This window comes from Hydra vulgaris, chromosome 11 (assembly GCF_038396675.1).
Source record: "Hydra vulgaris chromosome 11, alternate assembly HydraT2T_AEP".
NCBI classification, from domain to species: domain Eukaryota; kingdom Metazoa; phylum Cnidaria; class Hydrozoa; order Anthoathecata; family Hydridae; genus Hydra; species Hydra vulgaris.
The window spans coordinates 1,918,550-1,942,500 of NC_088930.1; the positions used below are offsets into that span (position 1 = coordinate 1,918,550).

Sequence of the window (23,951 nt, forward strand, 5' to 3'; positions counted from 1 at the left end):
TCTTTTATTCCCTCTCGACGATTCCAGGTCAAGCCTCACTCTCCTCCATGGTTTTCCTCACACTGTGCTGCTGCGATTGCCAATCGAAACCGTTACTTCCATATTTATCAGCAAAACAATTCTCCAGAAAACAGACGTCTGTTTATTACTGCTAGAAACAACTGTAAAAAGGTTTTGTCTAACGCCAAAACCCGCTATTCTCAGGTCATGAAATCTCGTATCTCATCTCAAAAATTAGGCTCTCGTGACTTCTGGAGAATCTTTAATAATATCAATAATAAGGGCAAATCTATAATTCCACCTCTCTTGTATGGTTCAGACTTTGTCACCTCACCTAAAGACAAAGCCGAACTGTTTGCTAAAAACTTTTCATCAATATCATCTCTTGATTCCACTAATTGCGTTCTACCTGATATTGCCAACAAACAGGTTGATTCATTGCTTGACATTCATATCACTTCAGCATCTGTATCTAAAGTGATTTCCTGTCTAGACTCTTCTACAGCTTGTGGCCCAGACAACATACCTGTTATTGTCTTGCAGAAGTGTTCTCCAGAGCTGTCGTCTATACTCTCAAAACTATTCAACAAGTGCTTATCAGAGTCTTGTTTTCCAGCCTGCTGGAAAGCCGCATCTGTTATCCCTATCTTCAAAAATTCTGGGGAGCGATCTGATTCGTCTAACTACCGTCCCATAAGTCTTCTTCCTATCATAAGCAAGGTTTTTGAATCTTTAATTAACAAACACTTAATTTCTCATCTTGAATCTAATAACTTACTTTCTGACCATCAATATGGATTTCGATCTTCTCGTTCTACAGCTGATTTGCTAACAGTAATAACTGACAGGTTTTATCGTGCATTAGATGAAGGTGGAGAGGTTAAGGCCATCGCTCTTGACATTTCAAAAGCGTTTGATAAAGTTTGGCATGCTGGTCTTCTCCATAAGCTTTCTTCTTATGGTGTATCCGGCAACATCTTTAAGATCATTGAATCCTTCCTTTCCAATCGTAGCATAAAAGTTGTCCTCGATGGACAACACTCTTCTTCTTATTCTGTAACTTCAGGGGTTCCTCAAGGTTCTATCCTTGGCCCTATACTCTTTTTAATTTACATTAACGATCTTCCAGATATTCTCACATCTAAGGTGGCATTGTTTGCTGATGATACTACCATTTATTCTTGTCGTGATAAGAAACCAACACCCTCTGATTGCCTGGAGGGGGCATTTGAGCTTGAAAAGGATCTCACTTCTGCTACAGCATGGGGCTCACAGTGGCTGGTGAACTTTAATTCAGATAAAACTCAATTTTTTTCAGCCAATCGTTATCGCAATAATTTAGATCTTCCTATATTTATGAACGGTGATGTACTCGATGAGTCACCTACTCTTCATCTTCTAGGATTAACTCTTACTTCCAATCTTTCTTGGAAACCATATATCAAATCGGTTGCAAAATTAGCATCTGCTAAGGTTGCATCTCTTTATCGAGCTCGCCACTTTCTTACTCTGGATTCTATTCTCTACCTCTATAAATCTCAAATCCGGCCTTGTATGGAATACTGTTGCCATATCTGGGGCGGATCTTCTAATGATGCCCTTTCTCTTTTAGACAAGGTGCAAAAACGCATTGTAAACATAGTTGGACCTGCTCTTGCAGCCAACCTTCAACCATTATCACATCGTCGTAATGTTGCTTCTCTTTCTCTTTTCTACAAATACTATAATGGGCACTGCTCGAAAGAGCTAACGTCTCTTGTGCCATCTACTAAAATTCATTCTCGTGTTACTCGTCATTCAATTAAGTGTCATCCTTTTTCTGTGACTGTTCCTAAGTGCTCCAAAAACGCTTATTCGTCTAGTTTTTTTCCTCGAACATCAGCTCTTTGGAATTCGCTTCCTTCATCTTGCTTTCCTGATTCATATAATTTGCAATCTTTTAAATCGTCCGTCAATCGTTATCTTGCTCTACAATCTTCATCTTTTCTCTTACAGTAACTTCCAACTTTAATTAGTGGCTGCTTGCAGCCTTGTTGGAAGCGAAGATGTTTAAAAAAAAAAAAAAAAAAAAAAAAATGCACAATATTCTTATTTAATCCTTATATTGTGTTGTTACAAATCAGTTAGTTGTTACATATCAGCTGAGTTGTTATATATTATTTGGGTTGTTACATATCAGTTGGGTTGTTATATATTATTTGAGTTGTTACATCATTTGAGTGCTTACATATCAGTTGGGTTGTGACTTATCATTTGGGTTGTTACATATCAGTTGAGTTGTGACTTATCATTTGGGTTGTTACATATCAGTTAAGTTGCTATTAGTTTAAAAAATTAACAAAGCTGAATAATAATTTTTACACATAAAATCCTTAAAACTTGAATTTAATAACCTACCTTGTGATTAAACCTATCTTGTGATTAAACTTACCTTGTGATTAAACCTTAAGATTAAAGTAAAAAAAATTCCCAAAGAGCAAGACTACTACATGGCCTTAGGTACAAGACTAAATAGCCTGATACAAAAAGTTATATGTAAAAAAACCTATATTTAGAGGAGAATTATTTTATATTGCATTTAGTAAATAAGATAATAATATTATGTGAACTGAAAAATTTTTTTTTTTTTAATACAGCAAAAAAGATTTTAGAGATTAAAATTTTTTTAATTATAACTTATGCTTTTTTAATTACTAATTATGCTTCAGCAAACTTTGTCAATAAATATATTTATAATTATAATTTGCTTCTGAAAACTTTGTCTATAATTATATTTTTAATTATAACTTGCTTCAGAAAACTTTGTCTATAATAATATTTGATTAAATATAAAAAATACATTACTAAGTAATACAACCTAAAAAAGGAAAGTATGGTGGGCTTGTCACACAGATTTCTTCTATATTATAATTTTTAAAGTACATTAGTCCACATGTAAAATGTTATTTTTATTGTTATATTTAATATTTTATTGTTATAATATTGTTATTAAATAATATTGCTAAATTTTTTTTTGTTCTTGAAATATTTTTGTAAACATGTTGTAGTCATGGCATGAAATTGCTCGAGCTCAGATTCATGGATATGATATGAAATGTTTGAAGATGATTTCAAGATACAGATTTGCTTCTGGAGCACAAGAAAAGGTTTTTTTAACTATTCTATTTATTTGTAAATTTTTTGTTTTTTTTTCTCTTTTTTTATTTTTATACAAAACACCAATTTGCATTTCTCTGCTTTCTTTTTTTTATATACATAAACTCTCATTTCCTGTTTCCATTCACATTAGTTCTCCTTTTTAATTTCTCCATTAATTCTTTCTTTTTCACATTCTGTTCTCTCTCTCTTTTTTTTTCTACTTGCGTTTACTTTATTTTGAATTTCATTTCCCAATACTTTTCTATGCTTTAATAACTATAAAGAATTTTAGTTTTTAGTTTTTTGAGTATATACTTATTTTTATCATTTTAATTTATTTTTCTGCTTTAACAATTACAAGTTGATTTTTTGTTATAAATTTTTTAAGTATAGGGAAGAGTTACATAAATTGGAACTCATAAAAAATAAATATATTCTAACCAAAGATGGTTTAACTATGAAAACATTTATGATTTGATTAAAACAAACAGACAACCCTTTTAACCATAATTTGACTTAAATGATTGCACTGTTGTTGGAAATTCAGTTTTGTCAAGACACTATTTTGTTCCTAGGCATTTGTTGTTAGGCAACTGGTTTCCTAAATTTGAACAATTATATTCCTTAATCAGAATTACTTGCTTCTTTTTAAGAAAAAAAAAACAGTTAAGTCAACCAAAATAAATTAAGAGTTATTTTCATTTTTACAGTGAAAATTTAAGCAGTTCTAAAAACTTTCAAGAGGAATAAATTTCCTGGGCAAAACGAAATTTTACAAATGATAAACTGTGTAAAAACTTTAACTATTAATTCATTGTTTTGTTTTATTAATCAAAAATCACTAAATAAAGTATTATTTTTAAGTAACTATTTTTAAATTGTGTCTGAACTATTCCTCGGGTTTTATAACTGATTAAGTATAGAAAATCACTAAGTAAGAAAAACTTTTTCATTACAATATAATAGTAATTTAATTTATAATGTAATTTAATAATATAATGTAATTTATAAGATAAGTTTATATTATTACTTGCATTTTAAATCCCATTACATTAAATATGAAAAGCCGTATAACCCACAAAGTATACCCTGTGTAATCAATACAATGTAAACACAAAATTAGATCACCTAAAAAAATGATGCAAAAAGGCTTTAAATTGATAATGCACTTGCATTTTTTAAGGGATAACTTTCAAAATCTTTAAAAATGTTGAAAACAAGAAGTTTAATTAGAAAAATGTAATGTATTGCCATAAGACATTTTATTTCCAAAATAAATGCCAGTGTTCCAATAAAGGTGCTGTTTCAGTTTTGCAACCCTCTCCTCTTTATATAATTTTTTTGAATTTTTTTTGTTTTGAATGTGTATTCTTATTTAAAAGGTGGTGCGTATTTTTTCTGCTCCAAAATCATTTTTTGAAAGTTTAAGTCAGATCACTGGTGTTTCAGATGAAGCAGAGGTTTGTTAATTTTTTGTTATCATCATTGTCATAAAGTTCAGCAATGTTGTTTTGTACTAACAAAAATCATCGTTGTTATATTTGTACTAGCAAAAACCATTGCTGTTATGTTTGTAAAAAAAATTTAGACATTTCATATATTGCAGGGCTCTAATTAACGCTTAAAAATCTAATTGTGAAGGAAAAAAATTTATGACCCCCACCCCCTTATCTCTGTCACCACTTTGAGGTAAGGATGGGCAAAGGAAGGGGGGTGTTAGTATAAAACTTTATCTTTTTACATTAGTTCAATTGTTATTTTTTAACATAATATCACTCATTTAAATTTTATATTACAATTTTCTCATTTGGCAGTTATAGTTTAATGAGCTGTTATGAGCAAGTTATAATGTAATGAGCAAGTTATAGTGTAATGAGCAAGTTATAGTGTAATGAGCAAGTTATAATGTAATGAGCAAGTTATACATGTAATTAATGTAATTAATGCAAGTAACATATTTAATACTATTATGATAATAATTTTAGTAGTTGTTTTTACTTAACATGGTACTTAAAAAGTAAGAGTAAAAAGTAAACCACTTTAATTAGTTATAGAAAACTATTTAATACATTTATGCTGACAATAAAACATGTGTTATTTTTAAAGAGTATTGAATTGTTATTGTAAAAAGTTATAAAACAAGCTGCAAAGTTGTTTTGACAATATAAAGAGCTTGTGTTAATGTAAAACAACTTTGTGACACTATTTTATTACTCTTTTAAACAGTTTATAACATTAATAACATAAAACACGTTTAAAATAAAATGAAGTAAATAAATAAAATTGTTCCAGTTAATAAATTGAATCGTCATAAAACTTTAAATTTCATATTTGCGCAAAAACATGTTGAAATGCGCAAAAACGTGTTTGTCCAAACGAATTAAATCAAAGCAAAAAACATTAGAAAACGTTTTTTCTAATTTATTGCTTCTTGATCTCTTGAGTATTATTAAAATTTAAGTATAATTAATTTTTTTCATTAAAATGGTTTCATTAAAAAAATTTCAGAAGTAAAATAATTTATTTTTTTTTATTTAAATTTTTTATAATTTAATTTTTGGTTTCTTCTTTGCAATCACTGATTTAATGTTTGAAATAGAATGTTTCTAGTTTTAAAAATTATTTTCAAGAAACAAAAAATAATTAACTATTTAAAATATTTACAATTTAAATAAAACTATTATTTTTTTTATCTTAAATTTTAATTGCAAAATTATTTGAATAAGAGAATTTTAGAAGATTAAAATTCTTTTGTTCAAATAGATTTCTTTTTTAAAAAAATTCTAAATATAAAAAAATCCAAAATATTTAAAAAATGGTTTCACATTTTTTATATACTATTCGAGATTAGTAGATGTAAAATGCCGGTTCTGGCTCATCGGCATTTTGACCATTTTCATAACCATATTTTAAAATCGCTATTTCAACTCCTAATTATAATTTTTTATATTTTTTTATATTTTCCTAATTTCAACTTTATTCCAACTTTTTCTAACTTCTTTCTCAATTTCATTTTTTGGTTCTTGTAAGAATAAATGGAGTGCTGCTTCTCTACCATATTTTCGGATAAGTAAATCTAAGTAGTCAGGTGATATGAAAAAATCTTTCATTTCAGGTAAGATTTTATTTGCATGATATTCGATTTGATTTAAAATTTTATGGGAGAAATCTAACAATTCAGATTTGTTTAATAGGTAATAACTTTCTTCAAATGTTAAACTATAGCTATAATTTATTCTTAATTCCATAATATGAGTTTCACTATCATACTTGTAATAGATGAATGAATCTTTATTGCATTCTTCATATTCAGATATATTATATTTTTCTCGTATATAAGTATTTTCATACATTCTTTTTATAATGAAATTAAAATCTTAAAAATTTAATTCAATTATATATGCATAATATTATCATAAAGTTACCATAATATTATTATTCATCTGATTCGTTTCCTAAATCTAAATCTGTCATAATGCTAGTAAGATTAGAAATCTTTTTCATAACAACCACTTCTGGTAATTTAATTTGTATTGATTCAATCATTGAACCGATAAAAATACCATCAATTTTTAAGCTTACAACGACATTACATCTTTGATTTATATAATCATGTCCTGAAGTTTCAGCAAGTGATTTATTATTTTTACGATAAAATAGTGAAGTTATTCTTAAATCTTTTTTCTTTTGTGTAAATAACTTTCCATAAATTACTGGAGGTGCATTTGGTTTATCTGTATTATATCTTAAAATCTTTAAATTTGAAGTATTCACTTGTGATTTTCGTCCACCTTTTCTTATTTCATCTTTATACTTTTCAATTTGTTCTCTACAAAATTCTTCAATAGCTTCAATCATTTCAATAAATTTTTGTTGTTTTTCAGTTTTACCTTCTTTTTCATCAAAGCATACTAAAGAAAGTGAATAACCATTAAGTTCATTCGTTTTCATATCTTTATTTTCGCAAACACCATATGAAAATAAAGGGAGTGTTTTTATAAGAACAGGTCCCTCATTTCCATTAGGATATCTATATGCAAGATTTAATTTTTGATATGGAACAGGTTTGTCAGCTTTAAATACTTTTTTTACAAATAAGTTTTCAATGTTAAATTTTTCAGGAGTTATAAATATTTCATTAGCATTTTTCATTTCCATTTTATATATGCAAGAAAATTATTTATATCATTTTCAAAAAAAATTTTATTTTGTAAAACTTAACTGTAATAATAAAGTACTCCAATGACATGAAAACTTCCAGATTGTGATACTTGTGCATCTCCAGAGTTTAATGTAACTACTAATCTTCTTCCAGCTCCAACAGCAGGCATTGAATCTTTAAAATGTCTATAAAATGAGATAGTAGTTGTAGATACAATTGAAGGTGTTGGAGCACCATTAGCATCTACTTGAGCTAATAGTCCAGATTCTTCATTACTAAATGAATAAAGATTAACACCATTCCATGAGCTGAGATAAAAATCTTCTAATCCAGATGACATGAATATACATGTACTAGTACTAGTCTGATTATATGCATCTACATATCCACTAGATAATGAATAGTTAGCATAATTATATGGAGTCCAAGGTGTTATAGCATTGCTAGTATGTTTAGGGGGAACGCTACCATCATACATTCGCACTCTTGATTCCCACCAAGCTCCAGATAAGCCAATAACATGCATTCTACTATATTTTAGATAGATTCCTCTACCATTTCCTGCAGTGTCCATTAAAATATATTCTTTACCATAAGATGTATTCGTATATCTAAATACATCAGATCGTAAACTAAGATCTGAGATGTAAGGTGGTAATGATGGATTTCTACTAACAAAAGGTTGTATCCAATATTCGACCATAACTCCAGTAGCGTTATAAAGTTCAATTTTTAAAGTTTGTTTAAATGGCATATCAAATGTAAAATATCCTCCAAAATCAGTAGCATTATGCATATTACATCCTTGCAAAGAGTTAGCATAATAGGGTCCACCAAGTGGAGAAAATAAAAAATCACAAGCTAGACCATTAGCATCCATTCCAGTGTTTCCTGTAGTATAAGCAAGATTTCCTATACGAAGTTCACCATCTGCGAATATTTTAATAAATATGTTACCTGCAACACTTGGTCCAGTAGTAACTGTTTTATTTAATGCTAACCATAGTTTTCTTAGAATACCACTGCTATTATTATTAAATGATATAGTGTATACAGCTGTTCCAGTATCACCTGAACTTGGTGGAAGAGATTGTTTTTTTGATCCAAGACATGTTAAACTTGAATCAGGTACTATTTTTACAAGGTGAGAAGCAGGTACTATATGATCGACGTAATCTTTTGTAGCAGCATCATTTAGTAGACTAGGAATGGGTAGATTTTCTATTGTGTTACTATTTATATCAATTTTAGCAATCATATTATTCATTCCATCTCTTCTAAGAAATGTGCTATTAGCTTGAGACATTGTTAATCCCTCAACTACTGTTTGTGAATTTGAATTTGAATTTGTTGTTCTTCCGAATATATCAACAGGCATTTTTATATATATAAGATTTTTTTAATTTAATTTATTAATAATATCTTGAAAATCAACTCCTTCATCTAGTTTTTTTAAAACGTAAAGGCACAAATGTCCACAGAATGAAGTGTCTCCAAATTGAACTCTTTCGCTATTATAATAGACATTATTTTTAAAATAATCGACAAGTTCAACAGGTGGAGGTTGTGCATAAGAGTCAAAGACATACTTTTTGTCACCGACTTTATACCAACAGATCCAATGAAACCCATCTGTACTTGAATCTCCTGTATTTACTATTCCACATTCTTTTTTATTCGTTTTCTTTGGTAGCTGATCTCTTACAAATACACCTCTAAAATTTTTTATTTTTAGTTTTTTTGCTGCTTTTTCTAATTGAAAATTTGTAAGTGGTACATTAGGTAGAATAATTCCTTCAACATTTATAAATTTGTTCATTTTTATATATGAAAAAGGATTTTTTTCATATATAGACTAAGTTATAGTATCTTTTATGCGGATCATATTTATCAATTTTTTGGCTGTAGATGATATTAAATTCAACAACTTAACTTTATTATATTTATCATATTATTATGATAATTTTCAATTGAATTAATTTCGTTAATGTTTTCTATACATATTACATCAATTTTAGTATAATCTTCATCATAATCATCATATAACTTTGTTGCTTCTTCTATTGCTTCATTTAATAAGTCTACATCAGAACTATTAATAATAATCACTATTTTATCATTATTAATTATAGATTTAAATACTAAATCATGCGTCTTCATATTTTTAAATTAAATAAAATTTAAAAATCTAATACCAAATCTTTCGTGCTTCACTTACAATATCATTTTCTGGTTCTGGTAAGAAAAAATTTATTGCATACTCTCTTCCATATGCTTTAATTAGCAAGTCTAAATAATCAGGTGAAATAAAAAATTCTTTTAATTCAGGGAGGATTTTATTCGAATCTTTCATATATTCATAATCATAATTAAATATAGCTGGGTTTGAATAAATATCTGAACCCACTTTATCTAAATTTTTTATTAATAAATTTATCGCAGCTGGATTATCACATATATCATTCCAATAGACTTTATTTGGTCTAAATTCAAAATCTTTAGATGGATTTTTAATACGCAATATACTATTCCAATTCACTTTATCTAAATTATCCTTTATTATTTCAATAGCATTTGGATTTCGAGATAACCAATTCCATTTGACTTTATCTAAATTATCCTTTAATAGTTCAATTGCATTCGGGTTAGCAGATAGCATATTCCAATCTACTTTTTTTAAATTCTTCTTTAATATGCCAATTGCATTTGGATTTGAAGATAATTTATACCAATCGACTTTATCTAAATTATCCTTTAATATCTCAATCGCATTTGGATTTGAAGATAAAGCAGACCAATCCACTTTATCTAAGTTATCTTTTAATATCTCAATTGCACTTGGATTTTCAGATAAGCAATACCAATCCACTTTATCTAAATTATCCTTTATTATTTCAATTGCATTTGGATTTGCAGATAAACTTTCCCAATTTACTTTTTCTAAGTTATCTTTTAATATCTCAACTGCATTTGGATTTCCAGATATTCCATACCAATCCACTTTATCTAAATTCTTCTTTAATAGTTCAATTGCATTTGGATTATCAGATAAACATTCCCAATCTACTTTTTTTAAATTCTTCTTTAATATGCCAATTGCATTTGGATTTCGAGATAATCTCCACCAATCGACTTTTTTTAAATTCTTCTTTATTATATCAATTGCATTTGGATTTAAGCACAATTCTTCAATTACTTCTTTTCTTAGCCTTTTATTTTCTAATAAACGAACTGCTGTTGGATCTGGATTACTAGCGAGTTGCACAAAATCGATTTTAATTAATTTCATAATTTTGCATATGTAATACATTTCTTTTTATTAAGAAAATAAATTCTTTAAATCATTTTCAATTTTTTTTATTTTTAAAAAATTTATTTCTTTTTAACTTACATAAATAAGAAAATTATTTCTATAAATTTTTCAATTCTTTATTATCAATCCAAGAGTTAAACGAATCAGGATATCCATACCACTTTACTAGTGATTTGTTTTTGAGTTTGCGAATTACTTTTTCGATTCTAAATATTTCCTGATTTGTTTTTTGCAATTCTTGTTCATAAAAAGTACCTTGTATTTCTTCACCATTATAGTCATTTATTTTATAAGTTGGAGGATCTGTGTATTGAATTTTTGATATAGTAAAAACTTCTTCAGTCCATCTTGGTGTATATCCTTTTTCAAATGTTTTCTTCTTTTTAGTTATCCTAACTTTATCACCTATTGAAAATCTAGGATGCATTGGTCTTGAACTTACATTTCCGTTCAAGTTTAACCAAACAATATTCTCATTCTTTTTATCACTAGCTTCAACTGGTGTCATTTTAATTGAAGAGTGTCTTGTATTGTTGTATTTATTTACCAATTCATCTAAAATATCGATATATCTTCTTGTTGAATTAGCTGAAAAGTATTTAAACATTTTCTCTTTCATGGTTCTATTCCAACGTTCAACTACAGAACTTTTTTCTTCATTTTCAGTTGAATATATATCTATCCCTAACGATTTTACATGCTTATTATAAAATTCTTTACCTTTATCTACCCACAATTTTTCACACTTTCTATCATTAAATATTTTATTCAAAGCATGAGCAACATCAACTCCAGTTTTGTTCTTCAATGGAACAATCCATCCATACTTTGAAAATACATCTATGACCATGAGTAAGTATTTTATACCGTCATTGAATTTCGATAAAGATTGCATGTCAACTAAATCAGCAGCCCATATTTTATCAATTCCATTGACAATCACTTTTCTTTTTTTAAAATGTTTTATAACAGGTTTATGAAGTTCGTTTGCAAGTTCGTTAGTCCATATTAATTTTTTTTCCTTGTCTTTTTTACTGGTCGCTTGTAGTTTTTTTGAGTATTTTCAAAACCTAACCCAAATTTTGCTTTAGATGCTATAATAGGTTTTATAATACCTCTTTCAATTTTTTCACGTGTTGTTGGATTTTTTATAGCATCCATTTCTTCAATCATCATTTTATCAGCTAAATTTCTATTTCCAGTATCTGTAAAATGTTGATAAGCAAGATCATGATGATAAGCAGCATTATCAACTCTATCAATAGGTTTACTCCATTCTTTATATGCATCAGTGGAAGTAAGTCGTTCATCTAAATTAGTTCCAGGACCAGCAAAGTTCATTCCAGGTAAATGCATTTCACCAGGAAATTTTGCCCATGGTAATTTTATTTTTTTAGTTATTGAATTAATTGAATTCACTAAATCTCCACCTTTCGAAGCTGAGACAAATTGAGTTTTTGTTGTTCCACAAACTTCACAAGTTCCACGTAACATATTTCTATTGTTTTTACTAACAACGTTTTGTAGGTTTAGTGTATCTGTTTTTCTTTTACATTTGAAGCAATACATTTTTATAATGTAAATATTTTTTATATTTCCAATAAAAAATGAGCATCATTGATTTATCATGGAATATGAATAAAAATAAGAGAAATAATAGCAAGTTGCTCCCAAGAAGTATAAGAGGCTTAGTTGTTGGAAAGTCAGGTTGTGGAAAAACTACTTTGTTATTAAATTTACTTTTGAGACCTGGTTGGTTAGATAATAATAATTTACAAGTTTATGGAAAGTCGTTATATCAAGACGAGTATAAGATAATAAAAAAGTGTTTTGAAGAAAAATTACCAAAAGAAGTTATTCTTAATTTGTTTAAATATCAGGATAAAATAGAAAATCCAGATTTAATGATTGAAGAAGTTTCAAAAAATATAAAAGATAAATCAGATATTGAGTGTCATTTTTTTGAAAAAGGAGATGATATACCAGATCCTGCAGATCTTGATTCAAAAAATAACAATTTAATAATATTTGATGATATTTTGCTTTCAAACCAAAATAAGTGTGAGGAATATTATACAAGAGGAAGGCATAGTAATGTAGATTGTTTTTATCTTTCACAAAATTATTTTAGATTACCTAGGCAAACTATAAGAGAAAATTCCAATTTTATTTGCTTATTTAAGCAAGATTCGATTAGTTTAAGTTATATTTATAGGGATCATGTTATAGGTGATATGCCGATAGAGGAGTTTAAAAAATTATGTAAAACTGCTTGGTCAGAACCTCATGGATTTGTTGTTATAGATTTATCTTCTAAAATAGATAATGGAAAGTATAGAAGTGGACTAGATAGTTTTTATTTTACAAATGAATTTTTTAATAACTAATTTCTTTTATATATAAAAATGCCATGTATACATGTGAGTGGAAATACAAGTAAAATACTAACTAGATTCTCATCTAGCATATCTCTTCCTCCTGATGGAGAATATGAAATGGCTCTAGTAAGTTTAGAGACGTATTACAGTTTTCCGAATATTGATTTATCAAATAACAATTTTAAATATAGTTCAGACAATGGAACAAATTGGCTTAATATAAATATTCCTACAGGAGCTTACGAGATTACAGATATAAATGAATATATTCAATTAGCTATGATTAAAAATGGAAGTATTATATCAGGAGCTGCAGCTATTACAATTGGAGCTAATAGTAATACATTAAGTTCAACTTTAAATATTCCATCTGGATATAAAGTAGATTTTGCAGTTCCAAACTCAATTAGAACGCTTTTAGGTTTTGAATATCAGGTATATTCATCTGGATATTATGAATCAGAAAATATTGTAAATATATTAAAAGTGAATAGTATTCATATTACGTCTGATATATTAGGTTTAACTTATTTAGATGGACAAACATCTAATATTGCATATTCATTTTTTCCAGATGTAGGTCCTGGATATAAAATTGTTGAAAAGCTGACTAATTTAATTTACTTAAAAGTAAATATAAAGCAAATTTCTCAAATGGTAACTAAAATAACTGATCAAGATGAAAAATTATTGAATTTACGAGGAGAAAAAATAGATATTAGGTTCCATATAAGGGAGAGACAAGATTCTATCCTTGCAAGAGCATTTACAAATGCTAATAGTAAATTTTTTCGTGAGTTATAATTTTTTTTTCGTGAGTTATAAAAATGACTAATTACACTAATATTAAAGTGAATATTTCAGAAGGACAATTGAAAAAAATTAAAAAAGCAGTTAGTAATGAACTTAATGCTAGTATCAAATTATCGTATGAAGATCTAAATGGTGAGCATGTATTAGCTGTAACAAAAAGACAATTGAATAAAATTAAAAGTGCATATGAAAAAGGTACTGGAGTTGTTATTAATTTAAGTAAAGCTCAACTTATACACAATTCTAAAATAGAAGGAGGATTTCTTGGAGCACTTTTACCTTTTCTAGCATCAGCTGGTAGCTTTTTAGCATCAAAAGTGATACCATCACTCGCAACAGGTCTACTTACAGGAGTAGGTGCTGCAACTGGAAACAATTTAATTAATAAAATTGCTGGAAATGGTATGTCTAAAACATTATATACTAAGATGAATGGTAAAGGAATTAAATTTACTAAATTAGGAAAAGGTTTCTATCTATCGCCATGGAATAAAGGAGGAACTTTAGGAGATGGTCTATACTTGAATAGTGGTAATGGCTATGAAAAGACGGGTAAAGGTCTATTATTAGGTCCTAATTCACCCTTTGCTAGTATTCCATTTTTAAATTTAATTTTTTAGGTACTTCGAACTCATGCGGAGTAAATTCTACGTACCTAAAAAAATATTATAAGTAAATAAAAAAATTTAATAAAACATGAATATTGTTTTATTAAATAACAAAATAATAACACAATTTGACAAAGATAATAAAGAGTTTAAAGAGTATTTAAAAATTATAAATGTTCATTTAAAAGAAAAACATTTATTTTCAGATGAAGGTGTAAAAACCCTTTTAGATAAAAAAGAGGATCTTGAAAACAAATTATTAGAAAAACAATCATTTATAACTAAAACTCATTGTATTATTGAAAAGTTTAATGAGATTTTACAAACAGCAATTCCATTCCATGAAAAAGAAAAATTTAACGCTGAAAAAGCAAAACTTCAAGAAGAGTATTTAAAATTTGCAAATGAAGTTATTTTTTTACGTAAATGGGCAGATTTGAATATTAACCCAGCTGTTGAACAGGTTATAAAATGTAATCAATGTCAAAATGAGGATTATTTAAAATTTGAAATTGATGATAGTAATAAAAAATTTTGCATTGTATGCTCATCTCAACAGGATATACTTGAAAACGATACAACTTATGGGGATTACGAAAGAAGTAATGTTGCAAATAAATTTACATATTCAAGAATAATTCATTTTCAAGAATGTATTAAACAATACAATGGAAAACAAAATTGTAAAATTCCAAAAGAAGTATTTACAAATTTAAAAAAAAAATTTAAAGCATATAATCTTTTAGTTGACTCTAAAATTAAATATTCAAAAATTACAAAAGAGCATATTATTATTTTTTTAAAACAATTAGGGTATACTAATCATTATGAAAATGCTAATTATATTTATTATGTATTACATGGAAAAAGGATTGATGATATTGGATATTTAGAAGAACAACTATTAAAAGATTTTAAAGAACTATCATCTTTATATGATTCAATTTACGGTAAAGATAAACCTAAAGAAATTAAAAGAAAAAACTTTATGAACGTGCAATATATTTTATTTCAATTACTGAAAAATAGAGGGCATAATTGTAAACTTGAAGATTTTTCAGTATTAAAAACAATTGAAAGGAAAAAATTCCACGATGAAAAATGTTCACATTTATTTAGTATTTTAGGATGGAATTTCACCCCAACATTTTGAGTAAAAATATATAAAATAAATTTTTATATATGTAAAAACATGAGTTATCCAATACATAAATTTATAAATAAGATACCGATGGTTGATACTTGCGCATCTAATTCACATTTTAAATTTAATGAAAAATTAGATCATCCTTCAGTATTAATAAATGGTACAAAATGTGAAATATTTGCACAGCAGGATATTAAATTAGATTTTATGTCTCAAAAAAGTATTTCATTAAAATTAGGTATTGAAATTAATGGCAATAGTGTTGCATTAGTTTCACTTAAAAATGAACTTAAATTAAAAATGCTATGTTTACAAACTTCTGTTATATCAGAGACTGTAGATGATATAGTTATTATCATTAAAAATAATTCATTTGAAGATGTAACAATGAATAAAGGAGATAGTTTATGCTATATTAATTTATTATAATTTTTTTATTTCCTTTATAAAATAGAGTATTCCGATAAACCTAATAATAAAATGGAGTATTCAGATAAACCTAATAATAAAATGGAGTATTCAGATAAACCTAATAATAAAATGGAGTATTCAGATAAACCTAATAATAATTTATATCCGTCTTTACAAAACGAATATACTGAAATAAAAACTCGAGCAAGTGCTACTGTATACCGTTTGAATAAAATAAGTGAAATTCAAAAAGAAATTGAAATTGAGAGAGAAAAAAGATCTACATTAAGTAAAAAGTATAATAAAGCAATAAAAATAATTTCAGCAGTTGATGTTGCATTAATTGGAAGTACAATGGCACTTGGAACTGTTGGTATTGGTTTTTTAGCTACAATAGTAGCAACACCAATAGCTATTGCATGTGAAGGAGCAGCATTAGCAATCGGAGCTCTTTCATTGATAGGAGGGCAAGTTAATAAAAAATTAAGTTTAAAAGCACAAAAACATGAAAGTATTAAAATGCTTGCAAATTCAAAATTAAATACAATAATGGATCATATTTCTAAAGCTTTAGTAGACGGACAAATAGATGATAAAGAATTTGAACTGATACTTAGCGAATCTGAAAAATTTAAAGTGATGCTTGAAGATATTAGATCAAAAATTAAAAAAGATATTGATGAACAAACTAAAATAGCGTTGATTAATCAAGGAAGAGAAGAGGCTATTAATCTATTACAAATGAGATTTAATAAATCCGAAAATAAAATAACTTAAATAAATTCTTTCTTATTAAAAATATGAATTACTTTTACCCTTTCTTTTTAGAATGTAGCAAGCGTGAAAATGATTTGAATAAAAAAAGGTATTTAGAAAAAATAGTATTTGGTGAAGCAGGCTTTATAAGAAAGAATATGCTAATTACTGATAGAGGTAGCTTTGAAATACATACTCAGTATAGTGATGAAGCTAGAGATAGGCTATATTATCTTATTTATTTTAAAGATAGAGATTATCGTAATGTTGAAGATAGTATTAAAGAATCCTATAAAGAATGGAAAAATATAAGAAAGAAAGAAAAGTGTAGATTAGTTGATAGATATGTTTATAATTTAGATTGTAATCTTAAAGAAAAAAAATTAACAAGAAGCAAACTAGTGTCTGATTTAATATTAAATCAAGAAGATATTGATATTAATTATAACGATTTTGAAATTAAAGATATCATTTATAAAAACACATAACATAAAGGATGTTATGTGTTTTATTTTTTCTTAAATATATAAAAATGTCGTTGTTTAAATTTACAGATCCTGAAAAAAGAGATCAACTTGTAAAAGAGTTCACTTATCTTAAGAAAAAAGTACAACAAGATAATATTGCTGAAAAGGTGGGTGACTATAACCTACAGATGGATTTATCAAAGTTATATAGACCCTTAATAGATAGTCAATCTGGAATAAATAATAGTATATCTAATTTGAAAGATCAATTAGCACTCACTTTTTCAAATCCTGAAAAGGATCTTGCTATCCTTCCTCCTGATAAAGGGTCCGAAGTTTCTGAAAAACCTGTTTTAAATTTTGGAAAAATGGCAACAAATTATCTTAGATTGTATACAAAAAGTAAAAAGTCTACAGATCCTACATTTGGAATACATTCAAAAGGAGATGAACTATATATTGGTAAAAAGCCAATTGCGATTAATAATGATGATATCACTGTTGATGGAAAGAAATATGAGGGTACACCAGGTCTTTGGGAATTAGTAACAAAGTCTAAACCTAATAAAGAGGTCTATAGTAATGAAGATCTTAGAAATTATAGAGAAATATTAATAAATACAGATGCCCTTACTACTGATAAAGGTAAAGTAAGATCATCTAGAAGTGAAAAATATGCTGAGTTAATATCTCCAATTTGGAAAGATATAAGGACTCCTATATTATCTTAAGTTAGTTAGGAGTTAGGAGTTAAAAGAACAAGAATACAAACTGTAATTCTTCCTAGTGATCCTAATGCTCTAATTGAGATGCTTGATTTACGTGTAGCTGCATGGGAAGCAGGTAATAGTTCATCAAGAAATGAAGCTGTTGCAATTAGCGATGAATTATTAAGACAAGGTATATTAAGTAAGGGTAAGTATGAAGCAATACAGAATGTACTTGCAGTATAAAAAAAAATTTTCCCTAATTAAAAATGATTATTGTTCAAAATAAAAGATTTGTGAAAAAACATGTTATTGGTGGTAGTGGATTTTTTGATACTTTAAGAGAAATGTTTAGACGAGCAGCAGCATCAAATGTAACAAAAGTATCATCAGCTATGCTTAAAAAGCTAGCAGCTACTGATTTAGGAAAAACTGCAGTAACTGCTGCTAAATCAGCAGGAAAAGAACTATCACTATCAGCAATAGAAGCTGCTAAAAATGCTACAATTGAAAAAGGAAATAAATTAATTAATAAAGTAGCTCCAAAGGTAAGTAAAAAAAGTGAGGATATATTATCAAAGTTAGCAAGGTCAGGAGATGAAACAAACTTAAATAATATAATTAATGGAAATGGAGTATCACGTAAGAATGCTATCAGAATAGAGGATTTAGTTAAAAAAGGGAGAGGCCTTCGGAGTATATAAAAAAAATTTTTTCTATTATATAAAATGACAACTTCTCAATCCATTTTGAATATTACAGAAACACCAATTGTAGATGAATCAATTGAAAAATATTATTATCGAGAGTATGATCCAGCATCTCGACCTAATCTAAATAATACTGGAAATATTATAATAAATATTGAACAATCCGACTTATATTCAGTACCCTCTGATGCATATCTGTTGTTTGAAGGAAGACTTCTTAAAACTGATAATACAGCTTATGCTAATGCAGATGCAGTAGCTCTTACAAATAATGGCATTATGTATCTATTTAGTCAAATAGCTTATCAATTATCTAATCAAGATATTGAAGTAGTTTTTAATCCTGGACAAGCAACTACAATGTTAGGGATGCTTAAATACCCGAACGATTATCAAGTAGCTCAAGGGTTGAATCAATTATGGTATAAAGATTCAGCATCAACAGCAGTTATTGCAGATAACACAGGATTTGCAGCAAGACAAGGATACTTGATTCAAAAACCAACTGCTAAAGGTACATTTTCATTTTGCGTACCTTTAAAGCATATCTTCGGATTCTGTGATGATTATGATAAAGTTATTTATGGATTTAAACATACACTCATTCTTACTAGAAAATCTGATGATGATGCTATTTTTAGAGGAGTTACTGTAGCTGCTGGAAAAGTAGACCTCCAAAGAGTGACATTGTATATGCCACATGTACAACCAGCTCTAGCACATCAAAATGAACTTTTAAGTATTATTGCATCTAAAGCAACAATTCCAGTTGCTTTTAGAACTAGACAATGTGATAGTATAGAAATCCCACAAACTCTATCCACTACTTGGAAACTTAGTGTAAAAACATCTAGTGAAAGACCAAGATATATTGTTGTTGGATTTCAAACAAATAAAAATGGAGATCAAACAACTAATCCAGCCCTATTCGATCATTGCGACTTGAAAAATATTTATGTTATGCTAAGTTCTGATAAATATCCAGTATCTGATTATAACTTATCATTTCCAAATCAGCAATTCTCAAGAGCTTATAGAGATGCAGCTGTATTTAGTGAAAAATATTATGGAATGAACGAATTGATTACTAATAGTAACATTCAACCTCTTGATTATAAAGATTTGTACCCTATATTTGTTATTGATGTAAGTAATCAACCAGAAAGATATAAATCATCAGTAATAGATATACAAATTAAAATGAACTTTAATACAGCAGTTCCTCAATATACGATAGGATATGTTCTAGTGATATCAGATAAATTAGTGAACTTTAAATCAGATGGAAGTAAATTAGACCTTATTATTAATTAAAAAATGATATAAATAATTTTTTTCTTTATATAAAAATGTATATAAAGAAAGATTTACAAAATTTATTAAAAGAAAATAAAATTTCACAAACATCTAATAATTATGCCACATTATTAATGCTTGCTATAGATAATGGGTTGATTGATAAGGATGAAATCATGTCAAACGTGATAGAAGTAACTTATGAGAAAAAACAAGTTGGAAGACCTAGAGTACATCCAGTAAAAGAAGATACAGAGAAAAGACCAGTTGGAAGACCTAGAGTACATCCAGTAAAAGAAGATACAGAGAAAAGACCAGTTGGAAGACCTAGAGTACATCCAGTAAAAGAAAATGTTAATAAAAGGCCTAAAGAAGTTAGTGAAAAAAGACGAGTTGGAAGACCTAGAATACATCCAATAAAAGAAAAGAAAACAGAAATTGATCCAAAATATGAAAGATTAAGAACAATTAGAAAAGAACCAGTCAGTATTAAACTCACAAACACAGATACAGGAGAAGAAATAGTATATAAATCATTAAATAATGCTATGAAAGAAACGGGTCATGGATTTGGTTATTTTGAATTACGCGATGGTAAGATTATAGATGGCTATAAGATTGAAGTACTTAATTCTAAAAAAAATTTAACTAGTCCTAAAAAATTAAAGAAAAATATAAAAATTTTTCAAGATCAAAAATAAACGTTCCGTATTTAATATGAGTTTATCATATTAAATATTGAAAAGAAAAAATTAAAAAAATTATTTTAATTAATTTTTGAAAAAGTTTGTTTTTGAAAAAGTTTTTTTTGAAAAAAAAATGATATAAAGAATTTTAAAAATATAAAAAAAAAATCTAATGGATATAAAAATGGAAATGAATCGTAAAACGATAAAAGAATTAAAACAAATCGCCAAAGAGCGAGGAATTAAACAATACTATAATATGCGAAAAAGTGAACTTATTGATGTATTGTCTCCGATAGTAAGACCAGTTCCTGCTCCTCGTCCTGTAAGACCAGTTCCTGCTCCTCGTCCTGTAAGACCAGTTCCTGCTCCTCGTCATACCACTTCGGATCTAATATCATTTGATAATTCTAATAGATTAGCTCCTACACATCAAAACGTAAATCAAGGATCTATAATAAACGAATCAATTTCTTCATCAGATTCAACACCTGTTTTACAACCTAGATTATATTCAATAGTATCTAAAGCTGTAAAAAGTGCATCAACGTATGTTATCAACAGCTATAATGATATTGTGGAATGGATTAAACCATATATACCAGATCCAATTAAGAAAAAAGTAGAAGATACTGGAACTGAAATTAAAAAAAAAATAGAATCAATAAAATCTTTAGTTTATAATACAGTATACAAAAGCTCAAGCAAAGTCGAATTTATTTTAACTCAAAAAGCTATTAGGAATGTAGCTAAACAGTATTCAGCCATAGGAATAAAAGGTTATGATGCATTATCATTTATGGATAAAGCTAAAAATAGTGCAATTCAAGTACTTAAAGATAACATAAATTCAAAAGTTTATATTGTTCTCACTTGTAAAGTTGAGCAAATAAGTATTTTATTAGGAACTAGTGATAGAAAAAATGTTCAGAACTAAAAGTACTGTTATATTAGAATCAACAGATTTAAATAAAGTATATGAAACAGCAAAGTCAAAAATTTTAGAAGAATTGTCAAAATTTATAAAGGAAGGATCTCAATGGAAATTTGTTTGTGTTAAAAAAATGGATATAAATTTCATCAAGTATAACCCTATTAAAGCAAAATCATATATTCCACTTGAAAAAAATTTATCAAGTAAAAAAGCTATCATAAATATGAAAAATGAAGATAATCAATGCTTTAAGTGGTGTATCGCAAGATTTTTAAACCCTAAAGATAAAAATTCTGAAAGAATAGATAATGATCTTAAAATACAAGCTGAAAAAATAAATTGGAATAAAATAGAATTTCCTGTCTCGTTAGATCAAATTGATCAATTTGAGAAAAATAATCAAGATATAAGTGTAAATGTGTATGGATATGATAATTCAGTTTATCCTTTACGAATTTCAAAGAAAAATGGTCGCACAAATTTAATAGATTTAATGCTAATTTCAGATGATAAAAACACTCATTATTGTTTAATAAAAGATTTAAGTAGATTACTTTCATCACAATCAACTAATCATGAACATAAAGTACACTATTGTAGAAATTGTTTACTTGGATATAATTCTGAAGAAGCATTATCTAATCATAAATTATATTGCAATACACATGATTCAGTACGTATTGAACTTCCACAACAAGGTTCAACAATGCAATTTAATCAATATAATAAATTGATGAGAATCCCATTTGTAATATATGCTGACTTTGAGAGTTTTATTAAACCTATTAATACTTGTATGCCAAATCCTAATGAATCTTACACTAAAAAATATCAAAAGCATATACCAAGTTCATTTTGTTACTATATTAAATGTTTTGATGAAAATTATTATAAAGGTAAATTAGTAACATTTACTGCAAATAGCGAAGATGATGATGTAGCGCAAATATTTGTTAATAGATTAATAGATGATATTAAGAATATTTACGAGATGATTAAATTTCCTAAGAGTATGATATTTACACATAAAAATAAAGTTCAATTTAATGCAGCAGTTAATTGCCACGTTTGTGGAAAAACACTTGGGCAAGATCGAGTTAGAGATCATTGCCATTTAACTGGAATATACAGAGGTGCTGCTCATAATAATTGTAACTTAAAATATAAAATTCCTAAATTCTTTCCAGTATTATTTCATAACTTATCTGGATATGATAGTCATTTATTCATCAAGAAATTATCTGGAGGTAAGATAAACTGCATACCAAATAATGAAGAAAAGTATATTAGCTTTTCTAGAGAGGTTATAGTTGGGGAATTTACTAATAATCAAGGCAAGAAAATTGAAATTAAGAGAGAACTTCGTTTCTTAGATAGTTATAAGTTTATGTCATCTGCTTTAGATGCTTTATCGAAAAACTTGACGAAAGATCAATGTAATAATATAGGAAAATACTATTCAGGAGAACAATTAGATTTGTTACTAAAAAAAGGAATATATCCATATGATTGGGTTGATTGTATTGATAAATTTAAAGAAACACAATTACCACCAAAAGAATCATTCTTTTCAAAATTAAATGATGAAGGAATTAGCGATGATAATTACTTACATGCTCGAAATGTATGGAACAAATTTAATTGTAAAACATTTAGAGATTATCATGATTTATATGTTTCAGATGTATTGTTATTAGCAGATGTTTTTGAAAATTTTAGAAATGTATGTATGAAAAATTATAAACTCGATCCAGCTTGGTATTTTACATCTCCTGGATTAGCATGGGACGCAGCTTTAAAATTAACAAAAATAAATCTAGAATTAATTTCTGACTATGATATGATCCTCATGATACAAAATGGAATAAGAGGTGGAATTAGTACAATTTCAAATAGATTAGGTAATTCTAATAATAAGTATATGGATAATTATGATGAAACTAAACCATCACAATTTATTCAATATCTAGATGCTAATAATCTATATGGATGGGCTATGAGTAAGCCTCTTCCTACACATGGATTTAAATGGATGGATGATCTTAAAGATTGGAAATCAATTCCATGTATACTTGAAGTTGATTTAGATTATCCAGATCATCTTCATGATGAACATAATGACTACCCACTTGCTCCTGAAAGAGTCAAAGTCGATAAAGTCGAAAAATTAATTCCAAACTTGAATCATAAGAAAAATTATGTGATTCATTATGAGAATCTAAAGCTATATGAGAGATTAGGTTTAGTTATCACAAAAATCCATAGAGGTATAACATTTGAAGAAAGCGATTGGTTAAAACAATACATAGAACTAAATACTAATCTAAGAACTCAAGCAACAAATGATTTTGAGAAAGATTTTTTTAAACTTATGAACAATTCAGTCTTTGGCAAGACAATGGAAAATATTGAAAACAGAGTTGAT

General features: G+C 27.4%; 1 protein-coding gene across 1 annotated transcript in view; it reads left to right on the forward strand.

The window, feature by feature from the left end:
* The window catches only part of LOC100214096 (elongator complex protein 2), a 119,317-nt gene that overhangs the window by 81,846 nt on the left and 13,520 nt on the right, over positions 1-23,951 (forward strand). The window contains exons 14-15 of the mRNA XM_065809779.1: positions 3,048-3,146; positions 4,521-4,598. Of these exons, the coding sequence (XP_065665851.1) occupies positions 3,048-3,146; positions 4,521-4,598 (177 nt within the window). The remainder of the gene's footprint in view (positions 1-3,047; positions 3,147-4,520; positions 4,599-23,951) is intronic.